Source organism: Pseudopipra pipra, chromosome Z (assembly GCF_036250125.1).
Source record: "Pseudopipra pipra isolate bDixPip1 chromosome Z, bDixPip1.hap1, whole genome shotgun sequence".
NCBI lineage: Eukaryota > Metazoa > Chordata > Aves > Passeriformes > Pipridae > Pseudopipra > Pseudopipra pipra.
Window position 1 is genome coordinate 74,368,991 of NC_087581.1, and position 22,747 is coordinate 74,391,737.

At 38.1% G+C, this 22,747-nt stretch overlaps 1 protein-coding gene across 15 annotated transcripts in view; it reads right to left on the reverse strand.

Annotated features, from left to right (window-relative positions):
• AOPEP (aminopeptidase O (putative)) overlaps positions 1-22,747 on the reverse strand; it is a 168,092-nt gene that overhangs the window by 89,753 nt on the left and 55,592 nt on the right. For 8 of the 15 annotated variants that reach the window (XM_064641348.1, XM_064641345.1, XM_064641344.1 and 5 more), the window contains 5 exons: positions 20,660-20,762; positions 20,434-20,541; positions 14,960-15,003; positions 8,948-9,008; positions 232-294 (listed from right to left, as the gene is read on the reverse strand). In XM_064641348.1, coding sequence (XP_064497418.1) covers positions 232-294; positions 8,948-9,008; positions 14,960-15,003; positions 20,434-20,541; positions 20,660-20,762 — 379 coding nt within the window. Of the gene's footprint in view, positions 1-231; positions 295-1,769; positions 3,475-8,947; positions 9,009-14,959; positions 15,004-20,433; positions 20,542-20,659; positions 20,763-22,747 lie in introns of those variants that run through there. The other 7 variants (XM_064641349.1, XM_064641351.1, XR_010426536.1 and 4 more) reach the window with 5 other exon arrangements.

The window sequence follows — 22,747 nt, forward strand, 5'->3', positions numbered from 1 at the left end:
GACTATCAATGTCAAATTTGGCTGGTGGGGTTCTTATTATTTCACAGAGCAATGACACTTGGGGTTTTTTGCCCCTACAAATATTTTTATACTTAATACGAAAGCAATTATTTTTTAAAGCAAAAGCGTGGCAGGCTGGGGGTGGTGAGTCAGGTGGAAAACTCCAGGAGCAGATCTGCAAGGGCAAGAAGCGAGGTGCAATGTAACAGCCGCGAAAGGTTCCCTCCTCACCTCGCCGCGCACTTGCCGGACGAGCTGACACTCCTTCCACGTCTCGACCTCCTCCAGCAGGGGCTACACGGGGGAGAAAGCGCAGGTTGAGGCGGGCTCGGGTCCCCGCTCCGCGGCCACGGAGAGCGCCGGCAGAGCCCGGTCCGCCGGCACAGCCCGCTCCGCCCGCCGGCACAGCCCCCGCCCGGCCCCGGCGGCTCCCGGAGCCGCGCCCGCCCCGTGCCGAGCTGGGCCGAGCCGTGCGGAGCCATCCCGGGCCGGGCCGGGCCATCCCCGCTCCCGCCTGGGCAGCGGCACCGCGCAGCCCTGGTAGGAAATGAAACACCTCGGCGGGGTCCCGGAGCCCCGCGGGGAGGAGGAGCCTCACACACGTCAGGGCCGGGGCTCGGGGCGGCCCGGCCGCGGCACCGCTCGGCTGCGATCGGCCCGGCCCGGCCCGGATCCCCCGCGGGTTCGGAGCCCGGCCCGGCCCGGGCGCTGCTGCCGCCGCCCCGCGCTCCCTCCGTGGGCCGGGCCGGCCCTTCCCAAGCTCGGCAGGCACGCTTGTCACGGGTTTGCAGCCTGATTATTAGAGATACCCACTCTCTTCGAGAACCTTACTATGAAAGCCGCTTTCCTATGAACCTTCCTATAAACAGCCGCTGTCACAGGTCTGTGCGACAGAGGAATGGCCTAACGGGGCTAGTTCAAGAGAGCAAGTATCACAACTGATCCAAGATTGGACTCCGTACTTGCTTGCACCTCCCAAATCCAACTATTAAACTCCCTTGGAGGGTCTGAAATGCATCTTAAATCAAGATGCAAAGCAGCTTTTTAGTCATGTTGTAGCACACAAAGCCCATTACCTAAGCCTCGGCTAAATGCTTTATTTACTCGAGAAGATGCTGTGAGGATGTGATTAAATTTGGGACTTCAACAGGTGTATCTGCAGCCTCTGAAGAGGATATTCTAACTCCACCACGATGGGAGAGACCCAAGCCATGTCAGCCATGCAAAATCTGAATACTATAAATCCTTACATTACAATTTTATAAAGTACTTTGTGTTTATATTTAAAAAACAAAAGGCAAAAAAAGATAGACTGTATCATACTTGGTACAGTTAAAATTATGCTAGTAAGGTATTTTCAGTATTTTAGGGGTTTTTTATACTCTTATACTATATATGGCAATTCCTTGAATTCATTCTGAAGCTTCCCTGAAGCTTCAGAAGAAAAATCTGTGCTCTTGTAGAAGAATAGGGTTCATTAAAGCATGCATTTGAGTAAACCCTCAAAAATACAGAATCAGATGGACTTTGCAAACAGATTTAAGTAAAGGTAAGTCCATACTAAGTCTTGAAAGTATCCTTTACCACTTGGAAAAAAAAAAGAAAAAATCTTTTCTACCATTTTTGTTTTACTGCCACAACATCCTTCTTTCGAGATCAAAAGCTTTAGATCAAAGCCAAGATCAAACTCAATGCTTTAAATAGAAGCAACTTCACTAGGAACTATTAAACAAAGAAGAACTTTTTAACAGAGGTATCACAGTAGAAAATCTTACTATAGTTTTTTATTTTGTACTCACAAGGTCTACTTGAAACTGAGTAACATATTTTTCTTTTGTAAAGCCATGACAAATTTTTTACTATGATAATTCTGAAAGCTCCTATAACTTGACTCTTGAACTGAGTGCATTTGAATAAAGAAAGAAGAACAGAGTATAGTTCAAAGAGAATGAACAAAATTACGAACAAAAAATGATGTTAATTGCAAACACAAATGAATGCAACTACCTAAACAGTATTTCCTTGGATCAGTTAACAAATTAGATTGAATATTCCCACAGAAGTAGTTATGGGAAACACTGAACCACAGAAACAATGAAACATATTTATACTTTAAATCCTTTAAAGAATTACACTTTCTTTCCTGTCAAATGTTTGGAGAAAATCAGGGAAAAAATTACCAGAGACACTGATTGTCAGACCTGCAGACCCTGAAGCTGATTTAGGATGAAAATCCATAAACATACAAATATACTGTGTGTTAAACCCCAGAGGCAGCTCCTGTTTTCTTGTTAATAGCTGCAGAGTAGTGAAGGAAACTCAAGGGGAATTGTTACTGACTTTTTCTATTGGTAATATACCCTGTGGAGCCAACAGCTGGGGTTCCCTGGAGCTGGCTGCTGTGCACATCCTACCTGGGACGCTCAGCTACTGAGATGACAGCCCGGCAGCACAAGGTGAGAGCCAACATGCCAGTGCAGACACCTGCAGAGGGAAGAGGGCAGGGACAGAAACAGGGTGGGCCTAACAAGCTGCAGTCACACCACGCTGCTTGTGCAGTCAACTGTTCACTTATTTATGCTTCAATAAGATTTAGCTCATAACCAGACTAGGAAATTTTGCTGGGATTGGAAGAGAGAGCATGGAAGAGAGAGAGTAGATGAAGAGGAAAAGAAGGGAGAGAAGGAGGGTAAGGGAGGTAGGGGGAGAAGATTTTTTAAGAACATTTTGTCTCCTACTGTATTCCTCTGTACTTCAAAAGCTTACTTACACCAGATAAAAGAGTGATGGTACACCCAGTTTAAAGTGAGAATGACTGCATTACCCTCTATCAACTGTCCTGTTGGCTGTCCACATGACACTGACTGTCATACTTAAATCCCTTCACAATAGAAATTAAGAGATTAGTCCATCCTCTGTCCTTTTTCACTTGTGAAGACTTTGTTTCAGAGACTACTAATGGAGTTGTCCTGTATAACAGTTAAAACATGTCAAAGCACGCTAGGATCCTTCAGTCTTGCAACATCAGGATTAAACATAAATTTTGAAAAATGGGGGGAGAAAGAAGCACTTTCTACCAATTGGGTGAAGGTAGGCCTAATATCCTGGTAAATAACTTAGGCAATGGTTTACACCAGTTCCTCTTCAAGCCAGACCAGATTCCAAGCATAAAAGGAACTTTCAGAATTGTGCATAGCCTAGAAAACAATAGGAGATTTGTGCAACAGACAACTGTTTCATTTTACATTGAAACAGAAACCGGTTTTAAATTGTTCTGTCTGTGATGGCTAATGGAAATATTTCATAACTAAGTGAAAAATTATAATCACGCACTTTGCATATGTTGTCTATAACTTCAGTTCCTCTGTGCTGCTCTTATGCAAAGACAGTCAGTATTGATAACCAAGAAGGTAGTTTTACCTAAGGTGAACATTGAATCAATACCATTTTAGGCTTTCCAACAGTCCTCAGATACTGGAAGGCAAAAAGAAAAAGATGAAAATGTGGAATAAAAATATTTACTGTAAATGAATTTCAGAAGAGCTCCTGCAAAGCAGAGGAAATTGATAACTAATGTAGTCATTTTCCAACCTCTCATTTCTAGAGATATTATGTTCCCCTCAATTACTGAAATTTACACCACATATACACCCTGACATTTATATATTCAGATCTACATGGACACCAGCAAGAGCACAGAAAAGTCGTTTTCTCCTAGACGATGTAGCTAACTTCACCAGTCTACAAATTGCAATTTTGTACCTTTTTACATCTTCCCATTTAACAGAAAACAAAAAATGGACTCCCTCCTAGTTTCAACCTACCACACTAGAATGATACAGCTTACTTTCTAAGGTTGATGCCATCATCTCTGCAATATCAGAAATGGATAATTTAAAGGCACTACGATAAAATGTAGGATATACAACTGTTTTCTTACCGCACAGATGATTTACTGGGAAAAAAAGAACACTAGTTAGAAAATTAGCTTACTTGGAGATTGAGAATATAATGTGCCCTCAGAACAGTCTGTATGACCTGAAAATTGTTTCAGCAGGCAAAACCTGGCTTCCAATCTTTTGTAAAAAGAAGTTCAGAAAATGGAAGTACAGAAAAGTATTTTATCCAGTAGCTCACTAGATGATCAAGTCTGGCTTGAAGCATTTGACTGAGAAAACAATTGTAAGGATTTTAAAACACTACTGTTACCAGAATTTGGCAGAGAAACTAAGCAGGTAGCAGGCTACATCTGAAAATGACAAGATGGTTGGTGCATCCACATTGCAAGAAACAGTAAATCTGCAGCAAATAAAAATTACTGAAAAAGAAATCCAGCCCAGAATGTTCTCCTGTAAGAACAGTGAGTTCTCCAACTGATTTTGTGCAGTTTTCATGTGTACAGCTTTATTCACTGAAATGGAAAATCAAGTTTTTCTGACATTATTCATTTTCTAAGAAAGATGGTCATGTTCTAAATGTTCTAATTCCTCCAAGAGTCGCTGTGGTGATGTAAACACATTCTTTTCAGGTCAGCATGCTGATCTGATATTTTTCAACACAACATCCCTACAGAGAAATTCTGTTCAAGTCAAACTTCCTCTTCCTTAAAATATGTCTACCTCCAAGAGACAAAACCCTATTGAAACAATAGAATCATAAAATCGGCTGGGTTGGAAAAGACCTCTGAGATCATCAAGTCCAACCCCGATCCAACCCTGCCGTGGTTCCCAGACCATGGCACTGGTGCCACATGAAGGAGGTACTCTCAGCACACCGCAACAGGACTTTCACATACTATGGCAGAAATGTTTTTCAAATTGGTAATCCAAATATATCCTTCATATCCACATTAGCAACTCTGCTTTGTGAAGAAAGTTATTACGTAGAGACGAATCACTGAATCCCCAGAACCACCTATTTAGTTGCAAGATCAGATTCATAATCTAATAAAGCAAGCATCTCTAACAACAATACCACAGGATCTCTAAATAATATGCTTATTACTAAATAATTGTAGGTAGCATATATATGATATATAGCATATGACATATGATTTATGTATCATATAGGGTTATATTATCTATATTATGATAAAATATTATCTATACTATGAGAATATGTTTAGAGTATGCTAAAATGGTCTCTTTGGTTTCTTCCTCTTCTAATTTCACTGAGTCCTCTCACTACTATACAGTTGCCTCTGGAGCAACTGGAAAAGTAGTTTGCTGGTTTACATTTAGACCTTTCTGCCTGAGAACTACTGCCACGTGCTCTGAATTTCCAACACAGTCCAGAGTACAAGTTACAACATCTTTCTCTAAAAGTAGCAAGATATAACTCTTTTTAATACAATCACATATGGACATAAACCCTCAGATTTTAGGTTGGCCCTGCACTCCGTAATGAATCAGCAGGTCACACTTTTTGGGTTAGCACTACAGAGGGATGCATGGACATCAGGTGTATAGTATGTGTTTTTACATGTGTGAAATACATCTTCCTCACATATTCACTCCTTCCAGTCACAAACATGTCTTTCTAAAAGCCTAGAAAACAGGGAAATTTTCAAGGAAGTAAAATTTAGGTTTTTTAAAAACCCTAGACCACTGGGAACGGTAGGTGGCAACTTGTTTCTGTCACATAAAATTTCTACCTCAGCTTCAGGCCCAACTCTTCCTGCACTAAAAAGATCTCAAATATTATTTCCTAGAGTAGCATTTGACTTTTCATTATTTCATAACCTTGTTCCGATGCAATAAAACTACTTATAAGGAACCCCAAACTGGAGAGATTTCAGACATACCAAAGCCTACTCTTTCCTAATTAATACAGAAAAGCTGTTTTCTTGAAAGGTAGCACGAAAAATATTTTAAACCTTAATGGTTTGTTTCCATTGAGTAAAGAAAACAATGAGCAGGCTAAAAATTAATTGGTTGCTAACTTCTGTGCTTTTCTTTGGATGTTTTTACAAGCAACGAATTAAAATCAATGTTTATTGCTATGCAAGCCCAGCTGTGTCCTCATTAAGCAAGTCTACCTTCAACATTTCTGTAAAAAAGAGGGCCTGTCCTCCCTCCCTTTGCTATGTTTTCACCCCCTGCACATGTAGGTGGGAGAGTGGGAGCTTGGGAATGTGAACTCAATCCAGCATTGATCAGCCAGGCAGGAAACTGTTATTGTTCTTAGATACCAAACATAACTCCTTTCCAGTACACAGAAGCTCAGCCATTCTGCACATAACACAGCTTTTGTGTTCAGCAATGCAATTAATAGGAAAAGGGAAGGAAAATGACTGCCTGAGATTTATTAAACTTAAAAGAAATCCTAATGAACAAACACAAGGAATCCAGCCCACACTTACTGCAGAAACTGAACATTAGTTTCGAACGCACTTCAACGTCTCAACCAAGTTATTACTTGTGCAAATTTACTCTACTACTACAAGTACTTTACCTCTGAACTGAACACACATGATACTGAAAGGCAGTCTGAAGAAAAACAAAATCTGGCTTTTAACTGAAGAGGCAAGCCAATGTTTTAGCAGGTCATAAAACTAAATCCAGTAACGTATCCTCCTCATCCTTAATGTAGACTCATGGTCCCAGCTGAGAATCTCAAAAGCTTTTTTTTTTCTTAATTATTCACTTCATAAATTGAGACTCCTAAATTAAGACTCCTAAAACTCTGTTTTAAGCTTCACTTTTGGAATTCAGAACAACAAAGGCACTAAAATGTTACAGCCAATACTTTCAACTCTAACTTTTAAAAGTTACATTCAACCTAGACATCAAGTTACTCAGTGCCCCCTGAGCATCTAACCTGAGGCAGCACCTTACCCCATTTTAGAATGTAATCACACAATACTTTGTAACAACACTATTCGGATCTCAAATGTCTGTGATTTTCTCCTAAATCAGCAATCACGTGCAATGCAGAAGAAACTTAAATTAAACCTGCCAAAATGATAACAATACTTTAAATCACACCTGAACTTCAAGAGCTCTGTAACAAATTTGTGTCCTTACTAACACTTAATGATGTATCTTTTTATATAAGCCATTTTCATGAACTTTTGAACTATTCTACAAACAAAAATACACCACTGTTGTGTCTCATTTAGCAGTATCTTAACTGCAATTTACAGGAATGGCTAAATAAATTACAAGGCCATTTTATGCCAATAACCTTCTTTAGATAAATACAGACCTATTTAAATAATAACAGACCTTACATCTTTTTTGACAGTTTGTTGCAAACAAAATTCTCTGTATCCTATGGTCTATCTAGAAAACTTTCCGGTGGATACTCTATCTTTTTCAGAGTCAACAACATACAGACTGAGTTTGTCTGTCTTGTTTATCTTCATGATTCATCTAACATTTATGCATGCTACAGTACTATATACATTGATTACAGTTTTATATTTTCCCAAAATCTTTATTCTAAGAAAATGGGATGCAATGTTGTCAGTAGAACTGATAATCTCAGAAAAAACACAGCACTAATAACTCACATTCAAAAACTTCTTTCTTATTGTGCTTGCTATCACTACAGAAGACATTAAACAATTGATACTGTTGATCTATGCTCATTTACATTTTTAACAACTTAAGAAAGATCTTTTAATCTTCCAGTCTGCAAATTTGTTAATACAAAAAAAAATACCAATTTTCTTGAGTGGAAGTGCCTATTCATCAAAGTGTGGTTTCCATGTATAAGAACAAGTATATATGTTAAGGTAGCAGTTATGCTTTCTTCAGATTATTTCTCAAACAGAATTCAACCATCAGTTGAATCAGTTATATTCTCTGTGCTGGTATTAAAAACACACACAAAAATCTCCATGTTCAGATAAAAAAATAATCAAGTGGTAAGTATCACTTAAGTATTTAATCAGCAGCCTGCTGTTCTTGGGACTAATACTTAATACTAATTTTGAAATTAATGTGAGATTCACTATTAAACATTATTAAATACCAAAGAAAATGATACCTCTCATAGACCCTTCCCATTTTTTTCCCCAAATCACATACTTGAATGAGATTTACATACTTAGGAGGTCATTCCCACTGCCAATGCCTACAAATTTACTGTATCTCAACAAACAGCAAGCATTTCACTTCTTTACTGTCTCATGTTGCCAACCACCAATATGTAGTTACTATGTACAACCCAAAAGAAAAACTTCAAGATAAGGCATGACTAGCAATGACAAGAAATATCAAGTGTTAACAACCCTAAAGCCTTAAGTCATACTCTGACCCAATAAGAGTGATTTTTATGCAAGAAAAATTTTCTAGTACCCTCTATAAAACTGGAATGCACAAATGGAGTTTAGTAAGAGCATTCTTTTGAAAAATATTTGAATGTGGTAACTGACCATAACTGCTACCCTGTGAAGCATTCTCCTGTAGACCCATCCCTTCATCCATATTTTTGTCTTAAAAAAGGGAAACAGGAAATCTATACAGCTTATAATAGGAACAAAAGCCAGGACCCTTCTTAACAGCAAACTGCTTTATCAGAAATCATATTAAGTACTTGAGCTGCTGCTGTAATAACCTCCTAAAATTTATGAAACCACAGAAGTACTCGACTTGCATTGATTTAGAACTGTTTGAAAATTATATTTCAGCTTAAATTTTTAAACAGTTTTGCCATGAGTTTCCTCTCCAATCCATTTTTTCTTTGAGTAGGACAATCAGGGAATCACAGAATGGTTTGGGTTGAAATGGATCTTAAGTATCATCTAGTTCCAACCCACCTGCCATGGGCAGGGCTACCTTCCACCAGACAGGCTGCTCAAATCCAAGAGCCAATCACGTACAAACAAAACTCTTTATTTAAAATCATACCTGTTATAAATTCAGGTAATGATTTAAATAACATAATGTAATGAGAAAAGCAAGACTCCAGAAGGGACTGTGAACTGGTATTTTATATTTACCTTTGGTATTCCAGAAGTGTCAAGCCAGTTCTGGAAGATACTTTCAACAGTTAACCCGGATCTTGGGGGGGGGAAAAAAAAATTAGAAGACACGCACAAAAATACCATTTTTTTTCCATATACATAAAATAACCCTTCAGAAGCTAAGCAAACTCCCTAATTCCAAGTATTTGTTGTACTGCAGTGGTACTACATTCTTGGGTTTTTAATGAATAATACCATAACGGGTCACATGAGCAAATCAGGCAGATCAGGTTTTCTGTGCTCAAAACTCAAATGATAAATTCAGTGCTTATGAGGATTGACAGAGAAAGTGTTAGGTGGTAAACCACATTTATGGAACACGTGAAGTATGAACAGGTCCTCTGCTTCTCACTGAGTGGCTTTTTGGTTTCTTTACAGGAAAAAAGTCTTAGGCAAGCACATTTATACTGAAACATTCAAAACCAGTAGTTTATTAAAGAAGCAGCCTAAATGTAAAGATAAAACACTAAATTAAATTAAATACAAACTTCCTCAAACTTTTAGGTTTTAAAAGGCACTGACGGATATTAATTCTCAATGTTACCAAGTATCTAATAAACTCTAGCTTTGTCTTTTCTGCACTTTCTTTACATCCTGATAACATTCATAGTGAAATCACAGAAGAGTCTGGAGCTCCAACAAAAGGAAATAGTCTCTCATGATCAAGCCCTGTGAGACTGAAATAACCACATGCTAAGTATTTGCAAATTCAGACATCATATTTCCCCTTTTACTTTTGTAGCCAACTTCTGTTGCATTTACTTCAGCTCAGGTTGGAGACTTCCCAACTTGCAGGGAACTCAAATAAAAAGAAATTTAAAACAATTTTTTTTAAAAATGGCACTGTCCGTGCTGTGTGCCAGTGCTGGAGAAAGGGAGTTGGAGAAGCCCTCAATGAATGCAAATATTCTGAGGAGCAGAACAGATGTGTGTGGTCCTGTGCATGGCAAGGCTCGTTCTCACACTTGCAGCTACTTTCACATGTGGAATGCAGACTCATAGCAAGCAAAGCATTCATGGAAAGAACAACCATTTCAAAGCTCTGAATCAGGAAGGCAAAGCAACTCAATACAAATTTTTCTCTGATCACGTGATTCAAATAATTGCAGCACTCAAGCAGAAATGTTTCTACACAGCTAGGATTCTGAATTTTAAGGAAAACACCACTGTGCATGTTTGAATATATAAATAAATTTGTTACAGAAAACTTAACATGTATGTGATGCTTGTGTAGTGTTCCACATTCAAATAAATTATTAAACATCCAGGCTTGTTCCTTGATATTTATTCAAACTTATGAAATTTAGAGCATTTGACTGCTATATCCTTCAAAGTATAATTGCCTTCACCTTACCATCATGCTCTAAAAATTGGTGTCTAGTCTTAAGTTAGTTAGCTGAGTCCCTTCTACAGGGAATAGAGAAAAGGAAAAGTATTTCCAAACAGTTAATCAATGTACTTTCCTCAGAAAAAGATGATGTTCTTGAGTTCTCTTTTCTGTCTGGTTACTAGAAAAAGTGCATACAGGACTAGCTTAAAACTGGGCACCAAAATTTTACACAGTTAAAGATGTAAATGTGGATTGTACCACTTATTCCGTCTCAAGTACTATAAGCAGAATAACAATTTTTTTAATTTGTTATTGCATGAATCAAAACAAATACAGCTCAGTGTTCTAATGCTGAAGCAGAACTAGGAGCTGGGGAAAATTCCCTTATCTGTGCATTTAGTTTGTCTTACCAAGGGATAAGAAAAACAGCCTCACAATACCAGGTAGTCCTTTTTCCTCCCTCCCCCAGAAGCTAAACTTACACTGTGAGATTTCCTCATGATAAAAAAACTCTGCAAAATAATCTATGTTACATTTGCTATGTAGAGCATTTATGTAATACACCCCCTCATTTCAAAAACTGGCGTTTATGACACTGAGGGGAATCACACTGTTCTGCCACTACACTAACCCAGGCAGTAAACCACGAGACAGCTACTCGGCCTTTCCTAAAACTATCCTTTTTCCCAAGGGCAAAGACAACAGTGCTGCTGTTTCTCTGCCTGCAGCACCCCCAGTTTCAGCCAAACACCTGCCATATGACCATATGCAATCTTCTTTGTTTCTACTTGGACACACCTTTTTTTATTCCAACTTCAGACATTCTTGTTGGCACCTATCAAAAGAAACAACTTGGTTCAGCAGTTTACAGGCATCCACTATTTTTTTTTAATATATTAGTAATAAGCAGACCTGCTCCGAACCTCTTAAGAGTCAGTACTGAAGAACTGTGAAGATGTTGGAAAGGTTTCCACTAACTTGCTTGGCTTCAAAACAACCCCAAAAAATTTATCATAAACTATTGCTATTTGAAAAAAAAACATGGTAGGAAAGGACAGATGGCCTGGTGTTTGCAGAGGCTGCAGTTCAGTGAGGGCACTTACCACCCACTTAGGTTGCAGTTAAGCATCTGTAAGGGCTTAAATGTGGTGTTTGTGTGAATTTCTGGATGGGATTCTGTTTAAGGTTCTGCACTGGACTGTGTGATCTGGGTTCCATTGTTCAGGTTCTTCATTGCTTCCTACTGCAGTTCCCTGCTGTAAAATGAGAATGGATTTACATCCATTATCTCCTCCCTTGTCTATTTGTTTAGATGATAAGCCAATCAGCCTAGGAATTATTTCCTGACATGCATACACACAGTTCATAGCCAGATTCAATGCTTCAGAGCAAGGTCTGTAAAACACTAACATTAATGATAACTTGAAAATGAGTATTTAAAGAGATGTCTATATATCAAGTTTTCATTGCACAAGGCCCCAGGGCACTCTACAAACTTCAGGATAAACCCACTTACTTCCTAAATCAAGAGGAAGAAACCATGAAAGTGTGAAATTTTTTTTTATATGTAAAGGAGGATAGAAAAGTCTGCCATATCCAACTGAAATGTATAGCTGAGTAGTTTGAAATTGATGCATTATTTCAGTACTTAATCAACAAATTATGAAGACATCCAAGGAATGTGGTTAGTGAGCCTGGGTTATTAACAGTACAAATAGTAGAGCTGTACCACATGCCTTCCTTTGTCTATCACATATTATTAAAACCATAGCTTAGTAGTAGACTTGTTTATTTTATTGAATGAAATGAAATAAAAACTACGAGCACAAAACTCCAAAGACCAGAACTGACCTGCTCAAAAAAAATCTGCAGTCACAAAGTAGCTGCACAAGTAGCAACTCTTTAGAGATTTAAAGATTTATCTGAGACTAGTGAAGCTCCCCCTCTGTTCCAGGGGTAAATATTGAGCCTTGGCCCAGCTCACATGCTGGGCAGATGTGCAGAGGATGAAGATGCAGCACAGACTGGGTGTGAGCCTTGGGGAGAACAGAGCCACCAGGAGCTTTATAAAACCTAGTGCACTGTATTATATAGACACACAGGAGGGGTTTGTTGGTGTCTGTTTTGGTTTGCTTGTTTTTTTCAATGTAGTGAAGTCTCAAACAATACACGAGCAAGTCAAATGCCTCAGTTACAGGTGGGAAGGTGTTCTGCAGAAGGGCCAAGGTAATGTGAGACTCCAGCCAGTGCATGGAATATTTTAAAAATCTTTCTAAACAGAGAAGGGTAATGATGAATCTCTGTTTGTCCTTCTCACCAGTAGCCCTTCACACAGACAAATAATCTGCCTTAAAGGCAAGTTAAGAAATTTCAAAGGCCCAGAAGGCAGTGCTTAGCCTGTCTGGTGTGAGCATTCAGCTGCAGTCCAGAACCAGAAGGATCCTCCTCCCAGGATGGATTTCTGCAGCCAGCATGCCATGATAATTGAATCAGAGCAGGAAGGGAAGGAGCCCTATTAACCAGGCATAAAAATCTCCTCCTCTGAACGCAGAAGGCAGCAAAAATCAGTGACTACCCCTTAAAAAATTACGTCTGTATCTTGGAGCTACTCATCACTGGGAATGTACTTTAAAATCTCCTTTAAATAAAAACTACAGGAATTAAGTACTGAAAGGTGAAAATCTTTTAGATGTAGCCTCTGTATCCAACAGTAGAGAGTGAGTTCATGTTACATCACTGCAGTGTAATAATTACAGAAAATTTCCACACTCTTGCATGACCATTTTCTGTCAATATTCATCCTGTTCTCATTACAAACATCTCCCATAAGCCAAGTTCTACTGCTAACTACACTAGTTTCCCTCTGTTGCCACAGCTGAGGGCAGGATTTGGATTGATTATCTACTACACATTTCTCTTTTCTTCTTTTTTTTTTTTTTTTAAATGATTAAGACCAGCCTCCATTACAAACTTCGGTGTCTTAGAGTGCTTAATATTTGTCAAATTTGCAGCATTTAGTTTAAACTTTTAAAATTTGCTTGGTAGAATTGCACAAATCTGGAAGGTTTTGTGTGCTACAAAGAATTTTGTTGCTCTAGTATGGAAATGCACTTCATTCCCACAACAAACTTTGTGTAAAAAAGAACTGATCAATAGATGATCTCTAAAAATATTTCATTTTCTCTTTCCTCCCTTTTCTTTTACCTCAGGTGAGTATTTCTGTACTAGGAACAGAATGCATTTAAGAATGAAAAAACATCCTTGCAGCAGATAAGAAATAAAGGCCTTCTGTATATCCAGATATTCTATTATTCTTGCATTCCTGTTGAAATCTGCATCCAAGGTAATTTTGGTTCAGATATGCTACATATATGACTGTAAAATGAATTACCATAGATCTGAAAATTTGTTCATACATTCTGGAGTGTGATGCATCACAAATGGAGCCACACTTTTGCATTAGTCTCACTGAAAGTTAAAATATACTAGCATGTGTATAGGCAGAAAATTGGATGCTTATGCAAATAACATTTTGCACTGGGTTCGGACTTCAGAGAAACATAAGAAAAAAGGAAGGAAAACGAGTTTTTTTAAACAAATTAATGTATAATCATACCACTAAAAATCCACTTTTGTATATATTCCATATAATATTCCTGCTTATATTTCGGCAAGAAATTATATTCAATTAGATAAACAAAGTATCATCCTTCAGTACAGCATTGGAAAATGTAACACCACTCTAACTAAATTCAGAGTGTCACAAAACACATTTTCTCAATGATAGTGAGCTTCTTTGTCCCTCAACCTTTAGGAACAGAAGTGTTTCACCAAAAACCTCAATACATTTGACTTCTATGAATTTCTTCTCTCCTTTTTTTTTCTCCAAACCACTCATCCAGAGTTATCACCACTTTTGGAATACTAGTCTTCAAAGTTACTTTTTTCAAGTAAATACATTATTTTTAAAAAGTATAATATGTAAAGCTCCACTACAAAAGAATCTGTATTTGTAGCACAGTCTACAGGAGCACAGAACAAACCAACAGATAAGCAAGGATAGACTCCAAGTGCTGCTAAAGACAATCTGAGTCATATCCAACCAGTCACAGTCACACAAAGGAGGATTCTGGAGGACATGTCAGGCAATTAATGCTGGATTTCCATCCGTGTTTTCCATCTTTCCTCCCTGGATACACTGTATGACAGGGAGGAGATGGCACCAGCCTACTTCTTGAGAAAAATGCATTTTCTCTGGTTTGCCAGATGCATAGCAAGGTTCTGGCACCCTTGCTCCTGGGGGCCACTTGCCAAAGGCAGCTGGCAGGCAGAGCAGAGGGTAATTTGGGTAGGCAGCTATGCCTGGAACTTCAGTTGCACAGTGAACACAGGACAGCACTTCTGACCTAACAGGCAAGTTAAAGGCACTGCTCAGGGAGAGCAGGCACAGCAATAAAACAGCAAGGCCCACAGGTTTTTGTGTCCATATGTATGGGAATTTTCAGAGAAACACACACTTGAAAAAAACAAACAGAACAATACTAAATGAAATCACTAAATGAAATCCCACTATTTCTGGCTGGCACAGCTGATATTTAAATCTGATTTTTACTTTTTACTTTTTTTTTTTTTTTTTGCTTTTCTAGCCCAGTTCTTACTTTTTTTGTTTAGGGATGTCTTCCAACAGCATGCAAAGGAAATCCTGGAAAAGGAACAAAGCACCACAGTTAGTATGCTTATGAAGATGTAACCCTGTGTCTGCATTGCTAGTGAGCAATGTTTTCTTACAGACTGCAAATAAAAGAATGATAAGAAATAAATTTATATATTGCTATGGTGATATATTGCTTAGTTATTTATACAACATACATTATGTTTGGCAGTTTTCCAACCCACTCATGCAAAAAGTCTTAACACTGAAAGAAAATGGACTTGAAAAGCCTGCTGACTGTTTTAACACAATCCCACATTCCCACTTTTATCTATAATACGCACACACACACACAAACTACATTTAAAACTGTTAAAGGCTGCAGATTCACATACTCAAAGGTTAGGAAACACCAAAATTAAGGGTGTTTACATGTTCTTCAATGTGCTTATGTTATCACACTGTCTTCAATTATATAACTACATAAGGTTTTTTCTTCCTTAATGGCCAGGCCTGACTAGAAGATCACACCTACTCCTCATTCCACAACAAAATCCACAACGTTGCTGATAACCACCTCAACTAATGAGTAAATTCTTCAAAGAAAAAACAACCAGATTTTCTTTCAGGTATTTACAAGGACATTTCAATGCCAATGGAAGAGCATTATTATCATCCTCACTTCTACCAGTATGGTAACCCCCTATAGAAAGTTATGCCTGACATCACTCAAAGGTTTTCTGGCACCCTGTGCTCTACATGACATAATTTTAATGACAATCACTTTGACAGAATACACTCCTTTGAATAATCTCATAATAATAGGACTTATTAATGTGCATCATTCATTTATATGCTGTTTCATAAATCAATACATCCACTTTATTAATACTAATCTTTGTGGATACAAGTTTCAGAGGCTGTTAATGTTCCCCACTGCAGTGTATGAGTGCAGGCTGATTTCTGACTGTAAGTCGTTGCTCTTCAAGGCCTTGAAGAATGTTTCCTAAAAGGCAATCTCTTTATTTAGAGACCTTGTCACAGCAGCCAACAAAAGATGCTGTTTCTCTGAGTGTGGCACTGTTAGGGAACCAAAGTAAGAGTGACTGCACACTTGTAGTAGAGTTAAGCCTTCCTCCTTCAGATCATAAGTGAGAGTCAGGTCCTGGAGCAGTGGCTGCAAAATTGGCTTATGACAAAAAGTAAATTGCACAGTGCTGGGCTCAGTGTTGCTGCAGCCAGAGTGGCATCACTGACTGTGCCAGGAGTCCTTCTGTCCCAGCTCCAGTGCACTGCTGACACCATGAGCAAGTGTAACATTCCCTTATTTCATACTCCCACTTGAAGTTCTGTACCATTATTCTGTATGTAAACAGAGAATTCCTCCACTTGTGGAAGTTTTGTTGGAGGTACTGAGCAAGCTTACATGTAAATAAAGAAAATTAAAAGCTCATGATTAGAGTTGTTTGAAAAGTGTGTGAAAAGTAAAACTACAGTGGACGTCCCTCACACCATTTGCTGTGTCTGTACATATTAATGCAGCATGATTCCCTGACTGGATTGCATAGACTTCTTATAATCAATCACATACTATACTTAAAGATAGCTCTGGTATTAGAAATGGGTTTATATTCTGTATATTATACTATGAAATTAAACATCTTTGTGATTAAAGTTGTCTTCATTTTTCCAAATATCTAATAAGAATAATGTAGTAACCATCATTCTACACACTGTCTTAAAATTAGGATTAATCTGTCTTATCTTAACTGCTCCTATTTTGATGCTCCAAAACAGAGCAGGAAAACAAATTACCACTTACTCATACTAGCATGGCTTTTAGCATTTGCCTATTATCAAGTCTGCATGACACATCTCATTATAGGTCTGACTTTTCAATTGTTTATAATTTTGCCAAACTTTAACCATCTGGATTGCAATTTTATCCTCATGGTATTTTTTTCTTCCTCCTTAGACAAAATAGTTTAGCAGTGCCCAAGAGAAAACCCAGAGGGGAATGCAGGGGGTTTTAAGCTTTGATGCCACATCCTAGGGACCCTACACTTTGAAGCAAAGACTTGGGGACGACCAGGGTAATCATAAATAAATTCTGGATCAGATTATAAAACAAATTATAGTTTGTTCTTTGTTGCAAGTAATTCAGTGAAGGCAGAAAGAAAATATGAATTAGAAGTCATGTGCCACCCCAGTGCTGCAATAGGTACAAACTGGCTTATACTGATATGATCAAATCATCTCACTGCTCCTGTTATTCTTCCCTGGCTAGAGAACCAGAGGCTAGAAAACAACTTTTCCCTCTATAAAGAAAAGATTATTCTGCAGTTTCTGTAACTCTATTGACATTTGGCCAAACTGAAAAAGCCTTAGAAAAATGAGTTCACACACGTTCACTGAGGATTTGCTGGCCTCTTATAATTAAATTCCCTAATGACTCTTGTCTGCTCTCACTATAGCCCTGACTGAAGCCAACAATTTTAATCACGACTACAACTTTGGGCTGCTGAGTAGATCAAACCTGGAGAAGACTGTGAATGTGAGATCAAGGAGAAATTTTTTTTGCACTGTTAATGGCTGTACACATGTTGATATCAAATAAAGAACACTCAATATTAAAAGAAAAATTATATCTTCATATGAAAACCTCAAATCTAGATATTTCAAATGCTCTACAACCAACAGATACTTTAGTTTAAATTCTCTGACTGAAATATAAATGAGGTGCATAAAAGCAATGGAGATTTCATGACTAAAAGTGACACATCTAAATGGACATTCACGTGGCAACAAATAAACTCAGATTGCACTTACACACAATTTCTTGCAGAAATTATCCACTCAAAGTTAAACTACCCCTAACAAATATGCAGTTTGTAAATTACATAACTAAATGGTAAATGTTAATTTATCCCCTCTAGGTGGAAAAATAAATAATGAGCACCATTTGTAGGTCCCTGTTTATTTGGAATTCCCTCCCCATTCATCTTCCTGGCTTTTATTTAACAAAATCAACAACATTTTTAAATCCTTCTGTTGGGGTTTTGGTGAGGAGCCCAGAATGCAGCTCCAAAGATGATAATTCCTACCAAGAGCAAGCTTGACTCCCCACCTATATGTTCAATTATCAGACAGCAATCATTGGCCAGACAGCTTGAAAGTTTAAGCCCCAGGGATGGAGCCACTGACTGGCTTCAGTCAAAATTAGGATTTGTTGCCTGTTATAACAGACATAACTACATGAAAATTAAAGTCTGCAAACAATTCAATTCCTAAGATATTCCTATTTCAATATGAAGCAGAACAACAGCTTTAACTGTGTTAGGAGTACCAGTAACCCTCACTCCTTCCTTTTTAGTTACAGCAAATTACACTCCACTCATTATTTTAAAAGTTCATTCAAAGCAATTAGTAAGTGGATTCTCTCATAGAAAGAAAACTGGAAGATTTTTTTAAAAATCCTTCTCAAAGATTCCAGACTTGCTTTACTCACCTATTGCTAACTCAATTAAAATAAACTACTATTAAAATCTTACTGAGCATGCAAACAAAACCAAGGAAAAAGGCAAACTGATGAACGTTGCACATCTGAAGTAATTTCCTTGCACCTGCAGCTCCCACTTAGGAAAATTACTACAAACACAACTGAAAACAAGACTAGTATTCATAACATGAGCAATTTTTCACTGGTTTTACTTTTCTTTATGCCCAGAATTCCGAAGCTGGAAACTTTTACCATTATTTCGGACAAGGTGAAAATACAGCACTATGATTTTTAAAGTTACCATTTTCACCTCTATTTATTTTAAATCTTTTATTCATTTAAACACTGACAGCATGTTTGTTCAAGAAGAAACTTGAACAAGAAACTTTGTACTAACTTGATTTTATTGCTTCTGCATTTGCAATTCTTGCTGTGATTCATTATCTACCTATACCAGACACTAATATAAACACAAACTTTAAGACTAGTAGTATAATTTGCTGAGACATTTTGCAGCATTCAAACAATCTACTGACAACTCATCTCACATCAACCAGGAGCAACAAGTTAACTTCTTGTCATCAAAATATGAGCACTTTCCTTACCACCAGATTAAAACCCTGGGCTGCTTTTGTTGTTAGCAGTTTCATGATTTCTGTAATTTTCAAAATTTTTCCATCTGTGAAATAGTGAAGCATCATTTTTATGATTTTGGACACCATAACGTAGACAAGACTCCTACAATCCCTGGCATTTTCCACACTATGCCACATGTGGTTCAGGGTGCCAGTAACAGGTACAGGAACAGCTGCATTAGTGTTCACCCCCCAAACACCCCAAATATTCCTCCACAGGGCAGAGCTGCTGTGTTGGAGATGCTGTGCCCGACTTTTGGGTGACCTGACATATGAAAGAATTCCCAGGTCTGTGAGCTGCTTGTAAGATACATGGGCACACATCTCTCCCCACAAGAGTGAGATTCCAAACAGCAAGCATGCAAGCACAGGATCACTGTGGTTGGGAGACACAGCAAGTGTTGGACTCGTCCTGCAAAATCAGAGGCCTTTGCTCTGTGTTGCAAGGAGACATTTATCACCCCCCAGAACATCCTCAAAGAATTGAACCGTAACTCCATAAAAGACAGACCAGTAAAGAAACTGGTTTCAGAAATTCACTCATTCCCCTTCCCCTTTCTCTTCCTTTGCCTCTCATCACACTGCTCTTCCAGCAATGCTAAATATTTGTTGTGTCGTAAGTTTTGTTCCAGGACTGTTTTTAACCATATGAGTTCAGAGTCCTGGTTCACAGACACCCCCATGAGTGGTTGTTTTCACAGCATTACTTGCAGTGCTGTGGAACCAGCTGGATTCATCACCAATGACAGGATTCCTAGAACTTCAGGTTCACAGAGCTATGTAATTTCCTAAATCAAAACAAAACTAGAGCCAACAGTTACAGGACTTTTCCAGAAAGACCTAGAGGGAGGTAAATTTCAACCCATTTGGGTTTGTCCTCATAAGAAGGACACTGAAATGACAAGCATTAAATGAAGCAGCATGCAGAGAGGAAGAAAAGTCAGAAATATAATTTTTCCTCTTTCAGAAACAGAGGATAATCTGGTAAAAGACTGACTGATCAAAAGCAAAACCCATTAGCTAAAAGATTATGGGAGACAATTCCAGTATGGTAAAATGACCCTATCTTTGATGTCAGTATCTATGAACATTGACCTTTCAATGTAGCAAGTTAAAACAAATCACCCATTGTTTATATTATCAGATACTAACAAGGTGTCTGATTTATGTATAACTGTCAAAAAAATGTCCTGCCCTCTAGCAGACAGTAATTTCACCCATATTGCCAAATTACAATTGCCTCTCTCTGTACAGCACAACCAGAAGTGAAGGTTTAGATAGTCAATCCAAAAGTTTGAGTCTTCTTTTTTTTTTCCCAAAGGTGAAGCACAAGCCCAGGCACAGTACCTGAGAAAGGACGAGCTGCCCGTGGAACTTACGGACAAATTTTCGCAAAGACAGAAGGAATGAGGCCTCTCCTGCTGTCCTTGCCAGAGATCTCAAAAGGAAATAACCCTGCAAGACATTAAGGCAGAAACAAACAGGAAATTATGAATTTGCTGATGTCCAGAAGACAGAAATCTTTATCACATTCATAAAGCAACTTCAATAAAAATCAACTGACAACACTCACCTTCAAATAGTGAACCTGCATGAAGATTTTTTCTGCTTTAAGACCATATTTGACAACAGATGCTCCAGACTCACTCAATTCTCCTGTGCTCTCCTTGTTGGGCCTAAAATAGAAACACACTAATTAAGTTTTGGATAAGTAAGTAAAGAAGTAACCCACCCATTACTCATTCTAATAGTTGAAAGCATCGTAAATGGCACAGTAACTGCAGACACCTGTAATCAGTTCAGTCTTCTTTACCCTGAATATATAATTTGACTTAGTCAAACAAACGAATTTCCTACTAAATTAAATCCATCACTAGGGTGGTGTACTCTTTTCATAGCCAGCACGACATCAACGTCATTCTTCAGTGCAGACAAGTTATGAACAAAGAGAAACAAACAAACAAACGAGACATTTTAAGGGGAAGGGAAGAGGAAGGGGACAACAGTGAAGTCATTATGTTCAAGTAGAGATTTCTCTTTACATACCTGATCAGTGGCCTAATAGCTTACATGACTATACTTGCAAGAATAACCTCTTTCATCGCATGCAACACTAAGATTTGCTGGTGCTGCCTTTCAGAGTTGCTGCCTGTTGAAGAGACACTCACCTATTTCCTTCTGACCTCTTTTTTCACAGGCATCTTATGACACGCTACTACAACATAATACCAAATTCCATAATAATAAGAAACATCAGGCTGGTAATCAGTTGGTTGAGTGGCTTTCACCTAGTCTAAACAAGTATTCATTTGCTGGATCAAAAGCTAATGGGATCAGCTGACAAGTTTGGGGCAGATTTTTCCAGCTGTCAGGAGAAAGCACAGAAAATCATATGATTGTCCAACAGGGAACAAAAAAGTATTTAAGAATAAGCTTATGCTTGGGAAGAGTGGGTTGACTGATTTTTTTTTCTTGACATGACTGGTAAGAAGTAACAAACAATTATCATTTACTTTTAATATCTGGTACAAAAACACAGGTTTGAACCAGCCCAAGCTTCAGCACAGGCTCAAAACCCAGCTCAGCTTCAGTCCTGTCCCTTCAGGGCAAGGACTGAAATTTTCTCCCTTACATACCAGTTTTGGAAAGCACAAAGATATACTTTCAGAAGGATAAAGAAAATAAAAAAACCCCAAGTAAACATGCAAAGAGAGAACCTATTCAAGTCCACACTACAACAATAGTAGATAGCATTTATTTGTGACCGAAACCAGTAGAAAGTCCTTGAATGCAAGAAATGAGAGACACTAAAGAAGAAGAGATGGCCAGAATCACAAGCTGGAATCATGTGCCTCTCCTCAAGTGTTTATTAGAGGTATATTTTTTCAAATGAGAAATTATTTCCCACTCTTTTGTGTTAGCATTGAGAATACCACTACGCAAAAGGTAAGCAGGATTCTTCTTCAGAGACTTAAGTCTACTAACTGTGGAAGTCAACAGAAAGCTTAAGTTTCAATCTCAAAAGAAATCAATTCTTCCTGAGTTTCAATCTACAGGGGATTTTGACCCTTAGAAAAATCAATTTAAAAATTTGCACAACATAACATTTTATTAAAAATAACAGCTACATAATTAACACAAAAGACAACAAATGTGATTCCATACTTTTGAAAATGGAAAACATACATGCAGATAAGCCTCAAATCACAAGAACCAATATTAAAACAAAATTATATAAAACAAATCAAAACTCCAGCACCTGTCAAGCAGTAGTTTTGCTGGCAGCAGCTCTATGACAGCCAAGGATAAACCTTGCTTTTGTATTTACACTTGTCATCAAATTGCATAATTACAAATGTGTAAATTCATTTATTCTGCTTACACACAGGATAACACAATTCATCAATAAACACAAAGTAAACCAGACCAATGAAAGGCTACAGTTACAAAGTTGGTGATATGCTTTCAGATTATAGGAGGTCAAGGAGAAGACTTTCTATGCTGGTGAACAGTCTCTAGTGCCCAAAAGGCTTTCAGGTCCTACTGAGCAAGCACAAAAAGAAGGGAAGACCTTAAACGAATGAAATGGCAACAGTCTTTTAAAAACATTTAAAAGCTGATTACATAGAAGATGGGTATCAATTTGTTTTTCCACTTGGTG